At 46.8% G+C, this 21,879-nt stretch overlaps 1 protein-coding gene across 15 annotated transcripts in view; it reads right to left on the reverse strand.

Moving 5' to 3' along the window:
• The window catches only part of LOC121594688 (WD repeat-containing protein 47), a 66,542-nt gene that overhangs the window by 3,484 nt on the left and 41,179 nt on the right, over positions 1-21,879 (reverse strand). For 12 of the 15 annotated variants that reach the window (XM_041918275.1, XM_041918274.1, XM_041918271.1 and 9 more), the window contains 3 exons: positions 2,081-2,241; positions 1,179-1,199; positions 85-481 (listed from right to left, as the gene is read on the reverse strand). In XM_041918275.1, coding sequence (XP_041774209.1) covers positions 85-481; positions 1,179-1,199; positions 2,081-2,241 — 579 coding nt within the window. Of the gene's footprint in view, positions 1-84; positions 482-1,178; positions 1,200-2,080; positions 2,242-12,038; positions 12,736-16,232; positions 17,191-19,650; positions 19,861-21,879 lie in introns of those variants that run through there. The other 3 variants (XM_041918281.1, XM_041918282.1, XM_041918280.1) reach the window with 3 other exon arrangements.

Here is a 21,879-nt window from a genome sequence, read left to right on the forward strand (position 1 = left end):
AGAAAAAAAAAACAAAATAAAGTAAATAATCACTAATAATAATTGCTTTTCTCTTGGGTTCCTTTTCACCCATTCCTCACTCACCTGCGAACCGGACACAAACATAACACCGCCCCAGTTGTAAAGCGATAGCACATGCCCGCCATGTCCGCTGAGCGCCTGGAACGGGGTGGACGTTTCGCAGTCCGTCACGTAGATCTTGCAGTCGCCCGCACCGCCACTGATCAGCAGGCTGGACTTGTTCGAGCTGTCCTCGAGGAAGCACAGGTCGCGCACCGTACCGTCGTGCATGGTCAGCTCCATCTCCTGGCCCTCGAGCTGCTTCTGGGACTCGTTGAAGCGCATCAGCTTGACCGTTTTGTCGTTCGAGCCGGTCGCAATGAGATCGCCGGCCGGCGACCACGCCATACAGTAGATCGAACCTTTGTGGTGCTTCGTGCGCTTGAACAGCACCGTCGGCTGGTACGTGCTGTGGTCTTCCCTGAGGTGGAGACGAGATGCAAACCGGTGTTTGTATTAGGTCAATGTTTCAGTAAAAGTGTAAAAGCGTTTATCTCGATCGCTTAGGAAAGCTGGGGGAAAAGTAAAAGCTGTATGTATCTACTTTGTATCTTACAAACCGAAGCCTATCGTTAAAACATTGAAACATTAACCATCCTTCAAGCATGCAATTTGAATGTCTACATTGTCCACCCATTAGCGGAGGCAATAAATGAGCAAACTCAATCATTCGAACGCAATCGATAAACGTCTAAATAATAACAAATCACTACAACCATTATCTCGATCGATCGAACACGATCGTCCCGTCCCGATCGGTTTGATACATTGTTGCTCCTCACCAGAAGTTATTCAAAAACCAGCTTTCAATGCGAAGAGGGGGAGGAGTGTTTATTCCTCGTTTTTAATACCAAAGCAGCGCAGAAAAAAAACTTGCCACCTGTCTCTAGACCTGGACACCAAATCCACCTATTTAGCCACACCATCATCTATTCCATGCAACTAAACATAAAAAATCCATATTTTGTTTCACTGCAGCAAAAAAAAAAGCTCGCTCAACATTAAGAAAGCCACCTGTACGTCTGTATTTCAGTGTGTGTGTGTGTAGAGAAAGAAACTAAACGAACGAAAAAAAAAAATACTAGGAAAAAAGGGAAAACTCATCCATTTCCGCTCACCAGCTAGTTTCACATCTTTTGCTGCGTGTGCACAGGGGAAAAAACAGGCGAAAGAGAAGAGTATGGAGGGCGGCCGCACGAAAACGGAGGAGGGGAAAATATCTTGTTGATTATTGTTTCCATACGAATGTGAAGAGAGCGAGAGAGAGCGAAAAGGTGGTTGGATGGGAGTGAAAAAACTGGTGCAAAAATGGAAGATGGAACCAGAATAGTACCGTGTCTACGTGAAAAGCGACGACGACGACGACGACCACGACGATATCACACACGCGCAGTAGTCGCAGCGTTTTCCCTGCCCCTCATGCGCAATGGAATTTGTGCAATTGGGAGCTTTGAGTGAGTGGGGTTCAGGGGGGGGGGATGCTGTTGTTGCCGTTTTGGATGCGGTGCGTGCGTGCGTGCGTGCTCGCGGTCTGCCAAAAGATGCCAAATTCACATGCACATAAGGAGGATGAGGTACACGCACACCACCACCACTGTCTTCGTGTGAGAAGATCATGTTCACTCTACACTCTTCAGTGGGGGCAGGCAGTATCATGCATTAATGGAGTTTGATAACGCTTTTCTTCCACCGAAACGCGTACGTGGAGTGGAGCAATGATGCAATGTGCGCAGCGCACGGACGGACGCACGTGACTGAAGGTACATTAACATGCCGACATTTTGAGGGGAGAAAGAAAACAACGGAAATGAAGATGGATTGATGGAAGTGCACAGTTTCGGGACAAGTGTGTGTGTTGGATGTGATGTGCGTGAATACGACCTTTCGATACACAATAGTTCCTACCGGTGCCCTAATGTCTCTAACATGGGTATGGGAGTGTTTAAGATGCTACAAAACAACAACATACGCACAAAAATAGGATTGAAATGACAATGGGGCCATGAGCAAATTCTTTTACCTAATCTCCGACAGGGACGGGTATTCGCAGATCCGGAACGTCTTCGAGTTGGAGCCGACCGCGTAGATGCGCCCGTTCGGATGGAACTCCGCACACCGTACCGCCTGTACATCTTCCAGCGTCGTCACCGCGACAAAGCGGGGTCGATTTTGGTCCGATTGCTGGAAAGGAAAAGAAAGAAAATGAGGAAAGGTTAACCAAAACGTGTGACGCAACAAAGTGGTGCTGCGGAGTCCGGTTCGATCAGGATAAGGTTTTGATGCATTTCACTGTAAGCAAGCATGCATACACACGGTAATCGATAAATGGTACATATGCAATGTATTGATGTTGACGGCTTCGAGATCATACGGAGGTGGAACGAGTCTGGGAAAAGCTTGATATTTAACTCACTCGCCAGTGGTGATAGCACCCCCCCCGGAGAGCGCGGCTGGTGAAAACGGACGACGTCTTAATGTTATCAGCGTGTAGACATGGATTTAACGATCCTGTGTGCAATTTACTGACCATAACAACCCGCACGTCCACCTCTTACGTCCAGCTTTTCTGCGACCATTACTGCTGCTGCAGCTTTCACGATGCGTGGTAAATGAGAGAGGATAAAAAAAAACCGGGCAATAATTACCCACCAATAGGGGGGCAATGTTTTGCATCCGTGAGAAGGTCAAGCTACTGCCGGAACTCCGGGGCTGGACACGGGCCTGTGAGCGTGAGATGTGCCGAAACAACATAATTTTTGAACCGACACTTTGTCATCTCTCTGTGTGAGAGTCTCGTAAAACTCATAAAACCCCAAGAGCAGAGGGGAAAGATTTAAAGTACTTTCTTTTCAGAGGGAAGCAAAACTCGCCCAATTGCACCGGGTTGGTTTGCTTTGGTTTTTGACGATGTGTCCCACCATCACACCATCATCTCAAGAGAAAGTATTGTCACCAAGGTGACAGCACAGGTTCAGGGGATTGCACCCACACCCTGAATGCGCGAAATCTTCGGTTAGGTGCCTTACTACTCTCCGGAGCTCAAATCCGGTATTGTGGCAGGTGACACAACCTGGAGGACGGGGTTGTTGGGGTGCAAAAGAGTTTCACTTTAAATTGATTATTATTTAATGGTTTTGCGACGAAGGTGACCATACCCCGTGCCGTAACGTTGTGCTGACCGGTGGTCAGGTTCGCGGGAGCGTTCTTCCCTTGCAAGGAAAATCCACTTTCCCTTTGGAGCATCATTTCAGCCGCCTCTCGGGGAGAAAGACACACACACACACTTGCCTCAGGGATCGATTTGGTCAATTTAGTTCCTAACGAAGTGTCAAAATCCCTGAAGAAAAGTATTAAATAGTGAAGGAAAGCTTTGAACGATCGTAAAAGCGACGAACCCAAAGAGGTTGAGTCATCTGTCGGAGGTCATTGAGTTCCGCTCCGGACACTCGCGCTCCTCAGACATCACACGCTGATGGTCATCGACATCGTTTTTATCGGTGAAACCGCAACACCAGCTGGCGTGCGGTCAATTGATAATGAAGGAAAGAAAACTGTGCCCGCATTTTCATTGCCAAAAACCACACACACATATACAGTAATACAATTGTGTCTGTCCAGTAATGATCGTAATTTGCCCGCAAAAATACGCTGGAGAAAGCTTGCTCCCGCTCCCCTTGAGGAGAGACCGTCTTTTAACACGTTTCTGCTACTGCCACGGCTTTCTTCCGCACGGGCAAACGGGTGGAAAAACCACCCGCCACAAAATGAAAACCACCTCCACCAATGATTGGCAACCAATTCCGCGTCGACAGCCGTCTGTGTGTCGTCTGTCAAACTTGGGTAGTGCCCGGGAGGGCTTGCACCACGCTTCCAAGATGTGTGGTTTTCTTTCTACGCCATCTTTGCAGTTTTGCAATTAAAAGAGATAACTCGAGCAACCCACCCGTCCGCTGCGCCGGGAGCGGTGGCAATTTTGCAAAGAAAGTGAAATGATTACAGAGCCGCACAACACCACCACCACCAGTGCGACGAACTGATTCGCAAAGGGAAGCAGTGTAGCAAACAAGGCACACACACCGTCCGCCCATTGAAGTTTAAAAGCTGAGCGCTTATTGAGTAATAAAAGTGCATTGGCGCGTCATTGGACTGCGCATGTGGTCAAACGATTTGTAAAAGGCTATGTTAGGTGTGTGTGTGTGTGTTTGCTGTTTGCTGTGTTGGAAAGTGTGATCAACTTGATCCGGGAGACCAGATCCCTCGTCTCGGGACATTTAATGTGCCGAGAGTTTGCGAGCGCGCACACCTCCACTGGGCCGGTTTCGAATCGGATCCGTGCTGGTCATTTACGTGTTCAACACGTTCAATTATCGTATTTTGCGGCGAAGTTTAATCAATCGTAGCGTACAAAAAGCTTAACAGAGCACCGTGATCGTGATGGCGGGCGATTGTACCCATCATTATTTCACAATTCGCAGTTAAAGTTACAATTGAGTCCTCAGAAATGGAGGTTTTGGCTTCAGTTTTGCACTTGCGCCCTGCCCCGCTCGTTATAACATAACGATAATCGGTGCAATTGGAAGCTGTAATCTACAAGCGATACTAGTGATTAGTGGCAATAAAGGCGGCAAAAGTAACTGCCACATTACATGAGCGGGATAAGATTTCGCAGAAGAAGAGGACTTGTGGCAAAATTTCATTGCAAACTTTCTACTGGAGGTTGTTTGGGGAGGTTTGATGCCTTCGTTCGTTTTATTCTTCAGAAGAGAAGTTTAAACTTCTTAGGTTCACGTACTTTGAGCCACCTGGTTAGGACTATACCATGAAGTAATTCCTTTACTTCAAATATATAGAATACACCTTGGAAAGCCTGGACATGAAACAGAGTGATGTACTAAAGTTCTGAATATGTTGATACCATTTATGATCTTAGTTTTACAAGAAATCAGTCTAACTCAAAAATATATTTAGTTATTAGATTGATACTGAAAGACCTTTTAACACTTTGACTGCCGGCCTGACGTCACAGTTTTTGAGTGAGCACGTAGCGCATGGCAAGAGAGCGATGAGAGCGACAGTTTCTCGTGCCATTGTTCTCACTCTTTTGTTTCATGGCGATAAGCGGCGTAGCACATGTCGTTCTCGTTCTCTCTTTCCTACCTCATTCGTTCTCAAGAGAATCACTGAGCGTCAGATGCAAAGCTGAACGGTGAGCAAAACCGTCATACGAATTTATATGACACGGCGCTTAAAGTGTTAAATAATTGAGGAATTTAAGCGGATCTAAACAAATACACTCAAAGAATAGTTGAGCCAATATAGCATCCCTTCTACAAAATTCGAAACCTCCAACTCTCCCAAGAGTTCTGAATGATCCTCAAATTTGTCCTATAAACCGGTTGACGACTGGAAATTCCAGATTTTCCAAAATTCTGTAAACTCTTCATCCACACTGGCGGCACATTTCTTATCCGTAACCAGCAGCTTCATCGAGCGAAACGCCAATTAACGTCCAATTTGCACTCCCTAATTTCCTTTAACCTTTTACACCCTAACATCTTTAGCCCATCACGCTCGCACTCTATTCCGCACGAGCACCTGGCATCAACAACCCCCGCACGAAAATCGCACCTAATTTTCGACACCTTCTGCCGTATAATCATTGCGCGCCATTAAACGGCACGATCCGTCCGATCGTAGAAGCTGCCAAATTCCAACCAAGAACCTCACTTCCGGGGTTCATCAATGTTGCAGAAAATGTCTAACAACACTTCCCCCCGGTGTGCAAATGCTAAATGGTTGAATGTTTAATGTCCGTATGCCGAGGAGGCACCACCTTCAGGTGAATGTTGCATAATTTATCATGCTGTGTGGGCGCCACGATAAAGACTTTTAAGCCACGATGGTTATGATAAGACGAGGCGCCTCCGGAGACCATCCAATTGTGCTTCTATCATTCTTTTGGAGCTCCGGTCCATGCGGAGCAGTGGTGTTCGCAAATGAGGTGGAGAGTGGAGGTGGAACGATAATTGCGCCAAATCGTGAACCCGCACTGTGCGCGGGTGGAACTGATTCCGTTGCAATTGAAACGTTTCGTAACCATTTCACCCGTACCACGCTGGGAGTTTATCGTTCGAATGGGCCAATTTGGTTGCTGTTGTTGTTGTTGTGCGTTGGTTGGATTTCTATCCGGAAGTCCGGAAGTCTTACACAGTTTTGGTTTTGTTTTCTACTTTGGCAGTAGCTTTTGATTGCAATAAAGAGCGCACACGCACCCATGGACAATTAAAAGTGAGCAAATTTTTGCGTTACTCCACAACTGAACTCCGTTTCACAAATTCCGTTCGCCATCGTTTGCACTCGATCGTGGATAGGCACCGTTGGTTGTGGCACTGATCATCGATTACATTTTGCCCAAACGCACCATTTTGCTTTGTAGCAATGAAATGAGGGTGTAGTGGAAGCGTCTGATTGCTTTCAAACTGATCTCCGTGATACGTGAAGGATGATTCGATTGCACGGACAGAGTATGTGTAAAGCAACGTCCTCCCCTTTGGACACATATTACCGCGAGATCGACAACAGCATCGCCCATTGCATAATTATCCTTAAACACAAACAAACTCCCCACAAACAAGCTCACAGTTTGATGTTCGCCATTGACTGTTTTTTTTTCTCCATTTCATTTCATACTAAACGATACAAACGAGAGAAGTCAAAAAACAGGTGTGAAAATGGACGCCTTTTTCCAGACCCATTTCCAAGGTAACTTCCACGAGGAAAGAGGCCCCCCCCAGGTGGTGGTAGTAGTAAATCAAATTGTTCCAGCGCTTGAAGGCGCTGTGTGAATCGAAATTGAATACCATTAGGCAGCAAAACCTAAATGGCTCACACAGAAGTGGGTCACCGACCAACCGGGTCATGTCTCGGCGCTCCCCTTGCGCAATGCGGGAAACCTAAACGCACCATCCGTTGGGCAACACACGGCCCGGAGGGAGATGTACTGGGCATTCCGGAGAATACCAATAAGAGAGGAGAGCTTGAGGTCCGGGTTGTTATTATGATCCGTAACCACCGGTTACCGCTTCACCCTCGATCGATGGTCTTCGCCATTATGCTTTGTCTCCCCTTCCTCTTGGCCGGGGCTGCAAGGGCCTTGTGCAGGGTGAAAAATACAGCGCGGCCGTGCTACTGCTGATCACGTACGGGACTGGATACACAGTTACGTTGCAGCAGACAGCAATTTCGTTGCAGCAAAGCGCAGAGTGCAAGGGTCAGTGGATCAATGGTAGAACGCGCGCGCGCTGCTTCGTAATGATGCTGATGCGGTTAAGATCAACGTTTTGCTTCCCATTCCCGATTAGAAGGCGCGCGAAACGGAAAACCGGGACAAGCCGCCATGTGTTTGAGCTGTTGCTAATCAACCCGTTGTTGATGATGATGATGCAACCTAGTTCGATTCTACCGTAGCTGGCTGGACCGCCTGGAGCGTTTGGTGAGAGTAATTCTGACCCTTCCACAATCAGGCACACACCACGGAAGATGCCCTCGCGGATTGGAACGTTGCAAATGATAAAAATAAAATTAAAAAACACATTAATCACTTCTCTCTCTCACACTCAGCCGGTGGGATTTCAGGTGAGGCACTATCATTAACGCAAACTGTACGTTTGGCGCGGAGTAGTTAAAGGGAGTGAGATGTGTTCGCGGCACGGTGAGAAAGATAAGCAAGAAAGATCCCCACCATGCGTAGCGATTGTGGCCGTGTGATTGTGCAGTGCCCTGTGCAGTGGGGTGATGGCAACACGCATTGCTGTAGCAGAAGATTGAAAACAAGAGGAGCCAATCCGTCGCGCACGGTTTAAAACCAGCGAACCAGGAGCGTGTTGCTTAGTGGCCGGTGGCCGGTCGGTGAGAAAAGCAGGTCACAGGTACACGACACGCGTACACTGCAAGGGGAAAAGTTGGTCATATTTGGTTGAATTGATCAAATTAAGTTTAAGGTTGTTAAAAACAAAGAGGTAGAAAGATAGAGAAAGAGAGGGAAACGGGGAAAACACAATAGTTTTGTGTTTATTTAACCTTTCCCGAAACAGTTGATGCAAAGGGAGGAGGAGAAACGAGCTCTAATTGAAAGGAAAATAAGGGAAACGAGTAGGGCGATTTAACTCGCTTAGCAAAACAGATAGTTAAAGCCTCTCAAGACTATCTTTTTTTTAAAATACAAACATAAGTTCATCCAATATTGCACAAAAAATAAAATAATTTGTATTTTTTAGTTTTTTCTTTAAAAAATCCTTAATCAATGTTATCTTTCACTATTTCCAACATTAAAGATCAATGTCCTCAGCAATGCAAATAACATTGTTGCCAAAGAGGATCTTCTGTTATCGCTTTAGTACGCTTGTTTGACTGTCACACTGAGAGCTGCTCGCTAGCCTGCTGTGTCAAGCAATGGGATCTTATACAAAGCAAGTTGTTAGTTCAAATCTAGCTTGATTACGCATTTTCGATATCTTTCACCACACACAAGCTCTCTACGACTGTTTGCTGTACCAGCTCCTCTTTGCACCAAATAATTGAATTTAATTTACGGTTCGGTTCGTCGCGCCACTTCTACACAACAACTCTGCCTTAGCTGTGTGTGTGCTTGAAACTCCAAAATGCTAATTTTTCATATTTAACGGCCAATAGAGCGCCTCTCCCACTCTCTCCCTCCTTCGCTGCAGCAAATCAACACGCTTCATTAATAATGAATCACATTGAAAGGGGGGAAAAAGGCGCTAATGTTCAGCAGCAGCAGCAGCAGCTTGGTGTGTAAATGATGTTTGCTCATAACTTCATTAGCGCCCGATTAAGACTGTATCGATCACAAACGCCACCGATCGATGACTTTTTGTGTAAGGGCCACCATCTTCTGCCTACCCTTGAACTGGGCACACCATCAATTGCTGCAACATTCTCTTGCTTTGAACGTGAAAAAGTGAAACTTCACACCCTTTATTCGCCCTTCTATGAGCTCCACTGCCCGGCATGCACCAATTCGCCCCCACTGCGCGTGAGTGACCGAAAATTACCATACGATCTAGGCGCGAAGAAGGAGCGACAAAGCACCCACCCAAGCCTCATATGCTTTGAACCTTCTCCTGCACGCTACATTAAATTGCAAACCGATGTAAACCCTCCGATAATGGCACCGCAAGCCACACACACACAGAAGAGAGTGGAAAACCCTCATCCTCATCATAAAGACATTTCCATAATTCTAATGGCCGAGGGGCTGAGAGGTGAGGGTTAATTTAACTGACCGGATGTTGTTTAACTGGCCGCCAGCGCACCACCACCACCATGTGCCACATTTGAATGTGCTGCCAGCGGCGTACAACGGCTCTCCCCTGTTCGTGTTTGGATGAATTTGCAACTTGCAGCAACTTACATGTAAAGCGAAAGCAGTAGCAACCAAACGGTTCGGGTTACGATCAAATTTTATGTGTGGTGAGTTTCACTTTTTTATTTCACTACATTTACCCCCCTTAGGGGGGGATGGATGGCCGAGCTAATGAGTATCTCCGGAAGAGGTCCGGAAGGTCTAGATCGGATTAGGATGTGGAGGATTTTGTTTTTTTTTTCTCTTCTCCACATTCGCTTTAAATTAATCACATACACATGCAGCACATGAGGCGGGTGAACGGGAAACAGTGACCCGATGCGTAAACCTTTTTCACACATTGATGAGGTGGTAATATACCGTCGTCTTGACCTCGTTGAACCTTTCTTCGGTGTTCGGTGTATCTGGTCGATGGTACCTTCTGCTGTGCAAAAATGATGGAAAGCTGCATTTTTAACCTCAATTTGATCTCGATTCGATTTTTACCTTACTCCCCCTTGGTAATAAATGCCATTAATTCGACCTCTCCCCTTTTACGAGAAGATAGGATGATGAAGGAGTGAAATTGTACTACCCTTTAAACGCTTGCAAAAAGCATCAAGTGCGTTATCAAGTGCAAAACATTAATTAGTGGTACAATTCCCTCTAATAAAGGACTTTACAAAAAGGTTTCTTTTGCTACCATATGTACCACCTAAGAGCAATGTACCAGGAAGAGCAATATGGCTACCATTGCTAAAACATATTGCTCTTCCTTTTGGGCTACAATAATCAATCTTTATGGCACTAATTTTCCAAAAAACGATTAGCGTGATTACTTCCCTATCAAGCTAACCTAAAAGGACTTTTCCAATTTTCATCCGGTTTTCCGAAACACATCTCCCCGCCTGTCGCACGATAAAAACGAACGAACATTTTCAGTGGAAACGATTTGCAATTTGTCAAATTAATCTAACGGACAGATAAATTATCTCCCGACGCATCGTAAACACAAACAGCCCGACACATCAAATCCAACCGTCGGTCTGCCATAAAGTCTGCCATCATTTCCCAACTGGTCACATGGTCTTCTCCATGAAGAAAATTCATCAGAGCTCACGAGCTTTAAAAACCGTGCCCTGTTTCCTGATATTTATTTGCTTTTGATGCCAACTTGGGCATGGGCAGAGGAGCAGAGAAGAAAAGCAGAAGATCTTTTGACGGTTTTTTTTTGTGTGTGTGGGAATAATGTGGGAATGCGTGCGTCCACAAGGGTAACGATCAAATTGGTACAAAAGCGATAAAACTATAAACCCTATCTGTAACGAAAACAAAATAAACCGGAAAGATCCAGCTACAATCCAAGTGGTGCTAGTGGAACCACTTTTTAGGGGCTTACAAGTGGCGTTCCTAATACCAGACGGAGTGGGATGACCACAGTTCCTAGAGGGGTTGGCACTTAACTGTGACGCGCGCGGAATCACCGAGCGGGATTTTCTAGCCACGCTCAAATTAAATGGATTTTATAACCGAAATTAAATAGAATTTTCTACTCCAACACCTGTGTGTACACGTGTGAGTGTGTGTATGTGTGTGTCGGTATGTAGGTAGAAACGGGAACACCTTTGCCTCGTTCCTGTTCCACCGTCCAATAAAGTCCACTAATGAATTTCTAGCTTTTTTTACGGGACATTTTGTGTGTTGTAGGACGATCGGAACAGAACGGGCAGCGCCATTTTCATCCCACCCATCTCACCACATAGGAATGTCTTCGGTCCTGGCTGTTCCATCCAGCTCGCAACCTCACCACACAAAAACAACACCATGCGGTAATTCGAATTTCTTCCGGTTCTATTTTCCACCGGGCAAGCAACACCACCGACGAACGCGAACAGCAGCAGCAGGAGAGCAAAGTGTAGGAAAAATTAGTTCCCCGGTATGTTCCCTGCTCACACCCGCTCCTCCATCATCCCGTGGTTGGAACGGAAATTGGGCCTAAAGAACCCGCGCAAAAGACGCACTTTTTTTTGGAGTGAACGGTGTTTTGTTACAAACCAAAAAAAAAAAAAAGGGCAAAAATTCCTTAACGCCACGTGAAGGTGGTGTGGTGTGGAAATGGAAAAATGGCAGCAGTTCTTCAGTGTGCAGGGATGACGACGGGCAAAGACCGTTGACGTTATTGGGAAGGAGAGATTTTACCGGTTTGTGGTGTACTGTCTGTGTGTGTGTGTGTTAGAAACCAATCGAATCAATCAAACTGCTCCTCCCTCGAAGCGATTTTAATTAACTTAGCGGATTGTGTGTGTGTTTGCTTCTTCTTCACCACCATCGCGAATTATGTCTGTGGTTCCAATTTCCAAGAAGACTAATAAATCACACAGACACACACGTGCATTCCGTTTCTCATTTTCCCTCACACCCACCCTGCCCCCCATGGCAATAATACATAGCTACGAGACAGTTTGTGCACCGAGCCGGAAAGACGGCGTGGCGCATCGACACTATTTCGTCGTTCCGTTACCTTCCGTTAAAAAATCAAAAAACACAACAAAAAGGAATTTGTCACACGTGGTAAGCAGCAGAAGAGGTTTGAGTTTCTGCGGCAGTAGGCTACCTGGTAGTACTGGCTGTAGTTGATGTCGACGTTGTCGAGCAGATTGTCCACCGAGCGGTGGTTCTTCAGCGAGAGCAGCTTCTTCCCGTGCGTTAGATGCTGGTGATGCTGGTGCTGGTTGCTGTTGTCATAGCTATGGCCACCGTTGAGATTGTTGCCGAAGTTGTTGTGATGGCGCAGGGTACGCTTGCCGCCACCGCCACCATTCGCATGCGGTGCGGAGGAGGTTGATTGGTTAGGGCTGACAACGCGACTTCCACCGCCACCGCTGCCGCCACCACCACCGCCGCCCCCGCCGGCCAGCGAAAGGTTGTTACTATTTACACTGCTGTTGTTAAGCTGCTGGTGCTGCTGCGAGGACTTTAGATGGCCGTGCGGCGAGCCGGCTGTTGTGGTGGTGGTGGTGGTGGAGGCAGTCAGCACGTTCTTCGTGCGATACTTGTAGCTGTTCTCGATGATGAACCCGCTCGAGCCGAAATCTTCCATCGACTTCGAGCGGGATCGGGTCGAGGCGCTTACGTTGAAAAACTGCTGCTGCTGCTGTGGTTGGTGTTGATGCGGATGGTGATGCTGCTGCTGCTGCTGGTGATGATGCTGCTGATGATGATGCTGCTGGTAGAGTTGCTGCTGCTGCTGCTGCTGTTGCTTCTGCAACCGCTGCTGCAGATAATTGTTCTGTTGCGTGGTCGAATGCCGCCTGGAGACAACGCGACATAAAGAAAAATGCGAAGAAAAGACAACGACGTCGTGTTTTTTTAAGTGGATTGAGCAACCCAAACCGTTAGCCGATCACGCAATGCTATTGGTAAGGTAGCAGCAAATTCGCGAGCCATTATGTATGGAGAGTGGAAGAACGGAAAATTGGCCCTGGGGAACACATACACAGACACACACATCAAAGCCCAAGCGTGAAGGGAAACCCAATTTCAGCACGCAACCATTTAAATAATTACAATTTACCACAGTGGCTTATTTCAAACACCAGTGACACCTAACACTGCGCTCACCGCCAGCTTAAGATTGGGAAAGTGTCTGCCTGCTGTGGCTTCAAATTTCTAGCACAAATTACAAGACGACACCCTCTCTCGAGAAGACGCTACGTCTCTCAACTGTTCGTCGGACCTGGCAATGGGACAATTCCACCGTAAGCAAGCCACACTCGGCACAAACCTGTGAGACAATACAAGGGAAAAGAAAAGTGTTTCGCTGCAGATTTTCCCACAGCCGAAACGCACACAGCACTAATTAATCAATCGCTTCGCCAAGTCCAAGAGCGACATTTCTTCATAACAGCCAAGTGTGCGGTGATGGCAGCAGCCAGCAACACGCTTTAGATCCGCTAATGAATTATTAAATATTTCCTATCAACAGATTCACTTCCACGTTGCCTAACGACAACGGCTCTAATTGACATTTTAATTGGACTAAATCTTGCACATCTTGAAGCCTTTTCCTCGTTTTCCCTTTTCTGGAGCAGAGCTGGGTTTCTGGAAGCTTCTGCTTTGGGACTTACAACAGGACAGCACAATTCCTGCCCGCTCCATAACGGCTCTGGAGGACCGGTGGCAGTGGTCTTGGGGTACACGCACACGCTACTTTCCTTTTGCCCTACCCTAGTTATACTTGTAGCGGCTGGTTTTCCGCCCAATCCCCAGCTTGTGTGGTGCATTAGAGATTGGCATTCTACGGCCGAGCTAAGCGTACTTACACCCGAACCGGTTTTCACCATTCGCTTTTCAAACCTCGGAACCTTCGCCTAGGCACGTTTTGAAGGTTTTTTTTAAGAGCAAAAGCGAGCCCAGCACTCGAGGGATAAACTTAACCTTGATGCACGGTGGGCGAGCGTGTTTCGTTTGCATGCAACAGTTGCAACAAAAACCCGTTCACTGTTGACAGTAGGTGGTAAAGTGTGCCAAAAACGGAACGAAACTAAACCAAACTGCCGCCCAGATGCTGCACCGGGCGGCATTTACTAAACGTAACTAACTCGGACTCTACTGACACACATATCTCGAGGTAGTACCCGAATTGCTAACGGAATACGACCATTACTGCAACAGACACACGAGCACAAAAAAAACAACACAGCAGCAGAATAATCACCAAGTCTGACCTGCATTCCGGTGACTAAACGGATTTCGTACCGGTTCGGAATGTGTTTAATTGCCATTGCAAAGACATCGATGACGACACGCCACCGGGAAGGTAGCAGAGCACTGCTCCTCCGAAGATAAATGAATTAAGTTGTCCTTCCTGCCCGGGGCCACTCTGGGTGTCTTGGTCTGTTTTGCATGACCGTACGATCATCGGCCGCTAACCGGTCATTAGACCGATGGAGGTAGTTAATTCGTTCCTAATGGCATCTGCTTTGATGGAACACTCCCCACCCGATCCCGTTGTGTTTGCTTGAGGATAAGAAGCATGCAAAAACCGGGCTCTTTGCAATGATTGTAATTATTTGCACCATTTGCACATGATCATGAGCTCAACAGCATGGCACGATCGCTTGCTGTCTTCGTAGTCAGAGCTGTTTTCTATTTGTTTTTTTTTTGCCTAGCTCTGCTGCTGTTAGTGCAAGCCTATCATCGCCGCAACCACAACCGATCACCCTAAAACCACCTGTCACACCTTTCATAAATCAATACTAAACCCGTGCTCTCCGGTCTACGATCCACATACTTTTTGACGATGCGGAACGGGGTGAAAGTAAGGTAAATTTTTGAGCTCGGTGCAACAAATTTAAAATCAACGACGGGGACGGGTTTTTATATATTGAAGAGCGCGCACAGTAACCCTGCGTCCGGGAGTCGATGTTTCATGCATGTTTGGAAAAGCAGAGCACTAATCGCCACGTATGGGTGGACGTCAAAATTCGTGTGCCCGGAATTTTGGTAGAGTTTTTTTTTTCTTTCATTTCATTTTGAATTTCGCTAAATAAGCGATTAAAATAATCGCACCATTCGTGATCGTGATCGTGAAAGTGATTTCATTGCTGCACCAATCGGCCCTTGTCAGTCGCCTGTCAAGCTTGGTACATCAACAAGAATGGTTTTCGGCCGTGATGGATTGCTTCACGCTCGATGAAAACGTACTGCGAAGAGTACCACCAGGGCAGCATATTTTAAATAGTTTATGCTTTTTTTCCAAGGGTTGAAATTTGATATTTTTCAACATACTTTTTGTTACAAAAAGGAAGCTCTGAAGTGCATGAATCGCATCAGTTATCTACACTTTCTTTGATTTCAAACGTTTCGTATTGATTTGAATCGATATGTTTCATCTTTTTCTCCTAAAATATACATGTTTAGGCAGTTGCAAGCTATATTGATACCGAAAGTGCGGAATATATACCTATTTTAACATCCCACCCAAAGCACACTCTCGTGGCGAAGTTGTCAACGTGCAGTTCATTGTACCACCCTCGTCGTAAGTTCAAAACTGGATGAGGAAGATGTCGATAAACATATGATACTACACAGGCACTTTTTGATTATCCAAATACTATGAGTAATGAGTAATGAGAATCGTGAAGTCTTGGAAACCTAGGAGATCCAAAACCACACCAACAAACCAAAAGCAACATAAAATAAGTAAGAAGAAGAATGTCGTTTTGATTGAAGCGCCCGATTCGATTTGTGGTTGACATACCAAGCCCAAGCCAAGTGTGTCTGGTTAATAGAGAGCAAAAAAACAATACTTTCTTGTACTACTTTATGTTGTACATGCTCTCTACAACATTCTCCTCCCTAGCTGCTGAATCGCATAGAATTGCCAGCAAAGACACGCCAACAAACAAAACGATCAAAGAAAGCAAAATAAAAAAAAGATCATTACCAATGTGTTCGACACTAATCGTTCAATCGAAACAACAACGAACCGCACAATCAGTCTTGTATCTGGTTCGCCGCCCTTTCCTCCTTCCTTGCCTTTCCCAAGCGGAAACGAAAAATGGCTGCGCTAAAAAGCGAACTAAATAACAAAAAAACAAGGGGTAAAAAATGGTTTCCGTTGTGATTAAGCCGTGTATTGATCACTCCCGCGGGCAGTATTTCCCGTTTCTACTATCCCAGAGGACATTTTCCCCCTTCTAAAACACTTCCTTCCTTCCTGTTCTTCCTTCCATACATAATGGGCTTTCGATTCGCGACGATTTCTGCACACCACATTTCCTCTGCCAGCCCCCTCTGTCTGTACCTCATCCGTCGTACAACTTCCATGTTGCTATCACTGTCGACAATCGCCGTCATGCCGGCGATGTTTTTCACCTTCCGCGCGGCTATATTGTTCACCACGTAGTTGCCAGTGCTGCCGTTGTTGTGGTTGTTGCTGCTGGCGTTGTTGTTGTAGTCGTAGACCGACCCGGCCAGCGATGCGGCCGACTTGACGTTCAGAAAGAAGTCACTGTTCTGGCGCTTGAGGGCACCGCCGGGAGGTGCGTACAGGTAGCGGGGCTGCGGTACGCCACCCCCCACACTGCCCCCGTAGATGCTGCCGGCGGAACTGCCCCGCAGCCCGCCCAGGCTCGCACCAATGTCGGACAGCCCGGCGGACATCCAGCGCGACTTTCCGCCACCGCCACCACCGCCCGTTGTCATGGCCAGCATGGCAGATCCGCTGGCACTACCGGCACTGCCACCACCTGGGCCTCCACCACCTCCGCCCGGTATGCCGTAGTTGTAAGTCGGTGGCCAGGGCCGCAGACGCCGGTCGGAGTACCGCTTCTCGGTCATCGAGTTCACCGGAAGGGCCCGATCGTACCGCGTCATCGGGGCGGGCACGATCGCAGACGCCGACGATGTGGTGGTGGCCGCCGTCAGCACCATTGTCAGCACCGGGGCAGGAAATCACGGGTCAACGTTCACGTTCTTCTCTCTCTTTCTTTTTATCTCCAACCGTACAAGCGAAAGATGGTTTCCCTTTCGCCCGGTGAGCAGTAGTAACACAGGCTGAGTAGATTTAAACTTTGCAAATACTATTCTCCAATTTTGAACCAAAAAAAAAAGACACACACACACACGCACACGAAACCGTAGACACTTTTGCTCAAAATATCACCGAAAGCTGTGCTGCCATTGCTTGCTGTGCGCGCCGCAATTGATGTTCACTTAATTTTGCTCCAATTTTATAATCACACTTTCAAGACAATCAATCACTGTGCAAGCGGAGGATGGACAGAGTAAAAAAAAAATAAACTAAATTAAATCATCACACTCAGAAACTCGCGCACACACAAGGACCCACTATTCCCACGGCGCACGAAGAGTGATTTCACTCGCCGGTCTGTACGCATACCGATGCTCCAGTTTAGTTTTACCGTGGTGTTGTAAAAAGCTTCTTGTCGCCGTTTTCGAACAGACTTTATGCCAACAAAAATTGAACGATCATAAAATTCCACACACAGACACACACACACACCAATACTGACCTACTAACTAACGGAGAAAAGGGGTGTTTTTTCGCAACAAGCACACTGTACACTGGCGCCACACAAAGAGATCCGCTGGGCATAAACAGTAACATTACCATCGATTTCTTTGCCCAACCTTCACACATCGCTCGGCGATCGACGGGGGTCGCTTCTTATCGCTTGCAACGTCCACGATTTTCCCAACCTAAGCACGCATTTTCCAACCCCTCGCCCGGGTCTCTATTCGGGTGACTTGTTCGAACACTCGTGTCCGCGCTTTCGAGCGTGATTTACGATGACGCGCGCCCGCCGCTTGTAGTTGAATTGAATAGGAAAGATCAGGGTATAGTAACATCCCAACAAGCAGGCACACCTCACGATTAAGAAAAAAACGAGGCCGCCACTTAACACACACACACACTCGCGCGCGATGTTGTAACGAATGCAGGAATTTCGAATTTCCTTCCCAAAAAAACAACACACCTCACACCTCAATGCGCAAAGCACGGAGGGCGTATAAAAATATATTAATAAAACGCACACTCCCAGGCAAGTCCTCCAAAAATCAAGGCGACCCATCAGGGGGTGAGCGTTCGTGGCTTGACACAACATTGTGGTGCTGTGCTTTGTGGGCTTCACTCTCCTTTCTTTCGCTGCGTGCCACAATGTGTGTTAGTGTGTGCACTTGTTAGACAAGAAGAAACCCCGGACCGGGAAGAAGGCTCTCTTCAAACGGGTGGAGGAGAGCGGTTGATTTTTCCTTCCTGTTTTTCCTCTCACTAGGTTGGTTGGTATGTGGGCAAAGCAGCAGCAACAGCCACCAGCCCAACCGGAACCTGGGAAGTGTTGCGAGATCAAGAAAGCTCGTGATCTTTTTGATCCCCTCTGCGCGTCCGAGGGCAAGTGGCGGGGTGCGGGAATTCAACCCCCGGGTGGGTTGCCCGCGGAAAGCAGAACGAGCAGGAAAGGTAAAGACAACACACAGGCACAAACACACACACACAGACTCGAGAAGAAAGAAGGGAGCGAGAGAAAAAAAACGGTGAAAAAACGGAACGGAGCCCGATGTAACTGTAACGTCACGGGCATGGCTCTGGTGTGCTACTTCTGCCTGTGCAGCTTGTTTGCCTTGGCGGAATGAGCTGACGGGACCACCTCATTCTTGCCTCATTTTCAGCTTACCTCCACAATGCACGATCGAGGAGAAAGGAGAAAAATGGGAAGCGTTGAAGAATTAATCCAAACAAATCTTCTGGTGCGCTCTTGTGTTGATGCGATCAAAAGATCCAGCCTGAAGGTGGATGAAGATGTTTCGATAGCCTTTTTTTTTGGAGAGACACCATCCTCCCAGCTTTATGACCATATCGCCCGTCCTATAAGATAATCAATAGGGAGGGGAAAGAGAGTTTGTTGGGAACAGTTAGGCGGGAACGTCACGCGCCTTCGCCATCCGGCGCGTGGTACAACACCTCAACGACTTTGGAAATGACTTTGGAGTTCCCGTTGGAGAGAAGCACCACCGAAGATTGGCACAGATTTAATGGTGTGCTGTGTGTGCTGTGTGCAAGTTTGAGAGGTGTTGAAGAACACGCTCCTACGCGATCATATACTGCTCGTTATGATCTGATACACAAAATCGTACATCCGTTTGCGCCTGTGTGTTGCATGTTCTACTCGGATCTGATCGCGGAAACAGTTCAGGAAGTTCTTCGTTACTTCTTGTTGCTGGTGCTGCTAATGAAGTAGCGTGCTTCCTACACAGTTTTTTTGTTGTTGTTACTTCTTCTGAGCATTCTACTATGTGCTGTCTGTTCTTATGTTATTTCTACCACCTTTCACCGCATTTTCTCCACCCCGTTTTGTAGTGCGCGGAAGGGTAGAGAGGGAAGACGGCTTTTTGCTTCCCCGCTTCACACACTGGAACACTGGAAACTGTATCGGATATCGAATTCTAGATCAACCTGTTGCGCTTGATCGTTTTCCTTTCTTTTTTTTTATGATACACTTTAAGCCGCACTTAGCCTACAAGAGAGATCATTGCATGAAGATTACAACACAAGCATTCACACTGTTGGAGTTGATACAGATCACACGACTGAAACGCTCCCAAGCAACACATTGGAATATGGTTTTTAAGGAGCATCGGTAGAACAGTACACCATCAAAAAATACAAAATCACCAAAAAAAAACACTTAAATACACACAAATGTTAGGCAAGACAGCGATATCCTGCCAGCCAAGTGCACAACTACCAAAAGGAAAACTCGAACGCAACTCCAGTGCGCAACTCGACTCGCGTACGGCAACGCTTCACAAGCGCGCGCGCCAACCCCACGAAAAGCCGTCCGGTACGCGTGAGAGCTAGCTGGAAACTGAGCAACAGAGGCCCACAGGGTCTGGCTACGAACGCGAACCACTCTTCTCCGCGCGCCGTTTGAGAGCTGGTTGAGATTGGACTTGACTTTTCCACGACGTACATCCCTCTCTCTCACTTGTTCGGTTCAAAAACGAAATCAAACAAACCACCAACAGTAGTGGTAGACTGCTGGAAGCGCGAGGCCACCGCGCGGCAAGAGCGAGTTTTTCTATTTTTTTACCTAACGCCATACACAAGGATGGCATAGCAGATAGTGAGACACCACAATTATGGTATCATCATCACCTGGGACCAGAACAGGTTGCTGCTGGCACAAACTGGATCTCTTTCTCTGGCAATGGCTCCAACTCTCACAACACAAGCACAGAGGAAAAGCGGAAATGCTTCTCTGAGTTCTGTTCTCGATCGGGCACTCTACTTTGACGATCGTGATCTATGTAGATCAGCCAAGCGCTTGGCGGGTTTTAGAACTCGTTTCCCAGTTTTTTTTTTGCCTCCGGTTAATGCGTACCAAACGAGAGAGCATGGGCCCATCATGACCAGCGTTTAGCTTTTATTCCAATCAATTAAGCTGCGATTTTACTTTTCATTCTACTTTCACGAGGGATGCATTTTCCGGTCGGTCGGTAGAAAGGGGAAAAATAGAAAGTTCGTTATTTAATGCGCTGCAAGTAGCGTAGCTCTTATTGGATGTTTTAACTACCACTTCAAAAGATGATCTAATAGAGGAACAGGTAAAGGCTCAGCTATAACTTACAGGTAATGAGATCGAACCTAAACTGGACCTCCTAAACTATACAATTACTCGCAACATTTGCTAATGATTATTAGAATAACATTTCTCAGATTTCTCGCTTTTATCCGGACAGGAACCTCTTGGAAAGCACACAAATATCTCTACAACTTTGAGCGTTATTCGAGTAATTTGTTTAAATCTAAAGCAGAACTACAAACAAGACAAGTTTCCTCGCGCTACATTCTCTTCTCCCAGTTAAAGAAACGATTCTTGCCCGTGTAAAAGAGGCTTTTCAAGTTCCCTCCAGCCATCTGGCTAACCACTTTACGCACACGAGAAACCGCGTAATCCAATCTACCTCTTCCCCCCAATCTTCTTACTTTAGCGAAAGTACTTGAGGCTCGCAATCTGATTACGGCTGCCTTTAAAATCTGTATCACTTTCTAAAAAGTATCGTGTATTGTGTGCTCACAACGCTGCAGAAACGAAATCAACATAATGCTCCGAATTTTCCTCAATGAGCGAACAACACTTGCTGCCCAAATCACGCATAATTACTTATACACCCCCGACAAACGCACCTTCACGCACACCCACACACACACACAATCAAAGTAGAGATTCTACGTGTAGTGATGCTTTTGTGGGCGAAATTTGCTTCCAAAAATTAAAAGATACGGAGCAAAGATTGAGCGAAAGAGAGGACAACACACGCACACACATTATGATGAGGGATATGAGAGGCACTGAACACAATAGATTAGAGAGATGTGTGTGTGTGTGTGCAATGTTCAAAACTAATTAATTAGTTTCAAACAATACTACGGGCGTACAGGCACCAGCACCAAAAAAAAGGCCTCACTAGGGAAACGGTCAAATCGAACAGCAAAAGTATTTAAAAATCCACCGGTGAAATTAGGCGATTCGTGGGGAAAGAAATTTGTTGTCCTGCTTGACTGAGCCTCGGGGGCCGGGGACACAAAAGCGCATGGCGTACCGCCTCCCCTTCCTTGCTTTTCTCGTCAACCGACTCTCTGTTGCTCGTAAAGCGATCGCGCTACAAACCGATAAAATATGCAAATTATGTTTCCCGCGATACTGCTGGGAAGCTGTATCACCTCTCTTTCTCTCCCTAACACACACTACCACGTCGACGTCATTACCGGAAGAAACCGTTACACCGGCACACACACCGGTTGAATCATCAGCCATTACACCTGTTTTTTTTGCTCCCTTGCCTTCATTTGCCTTCACAAATTGTCGATGTAATACTCAAAAATTTCGGTTTCGTTCACTTTCGAACCCAACAAGCAACAACAA

The sequence above is a fragment of the Anopheles merus genome, chromosome 2L (assembly GCF_017562075.2).
Source record: "Anopheles merus strain MAF chromosome 2L, AmerM5.1, whole genome shotgun sequence".
In the NCBI taxonomy this organism is placed as follows: Eukaryota; Metazoa; Arthropoda; class Insecta; order Diptera; family Culicidae; genus Anopheles; species Anopheles merus.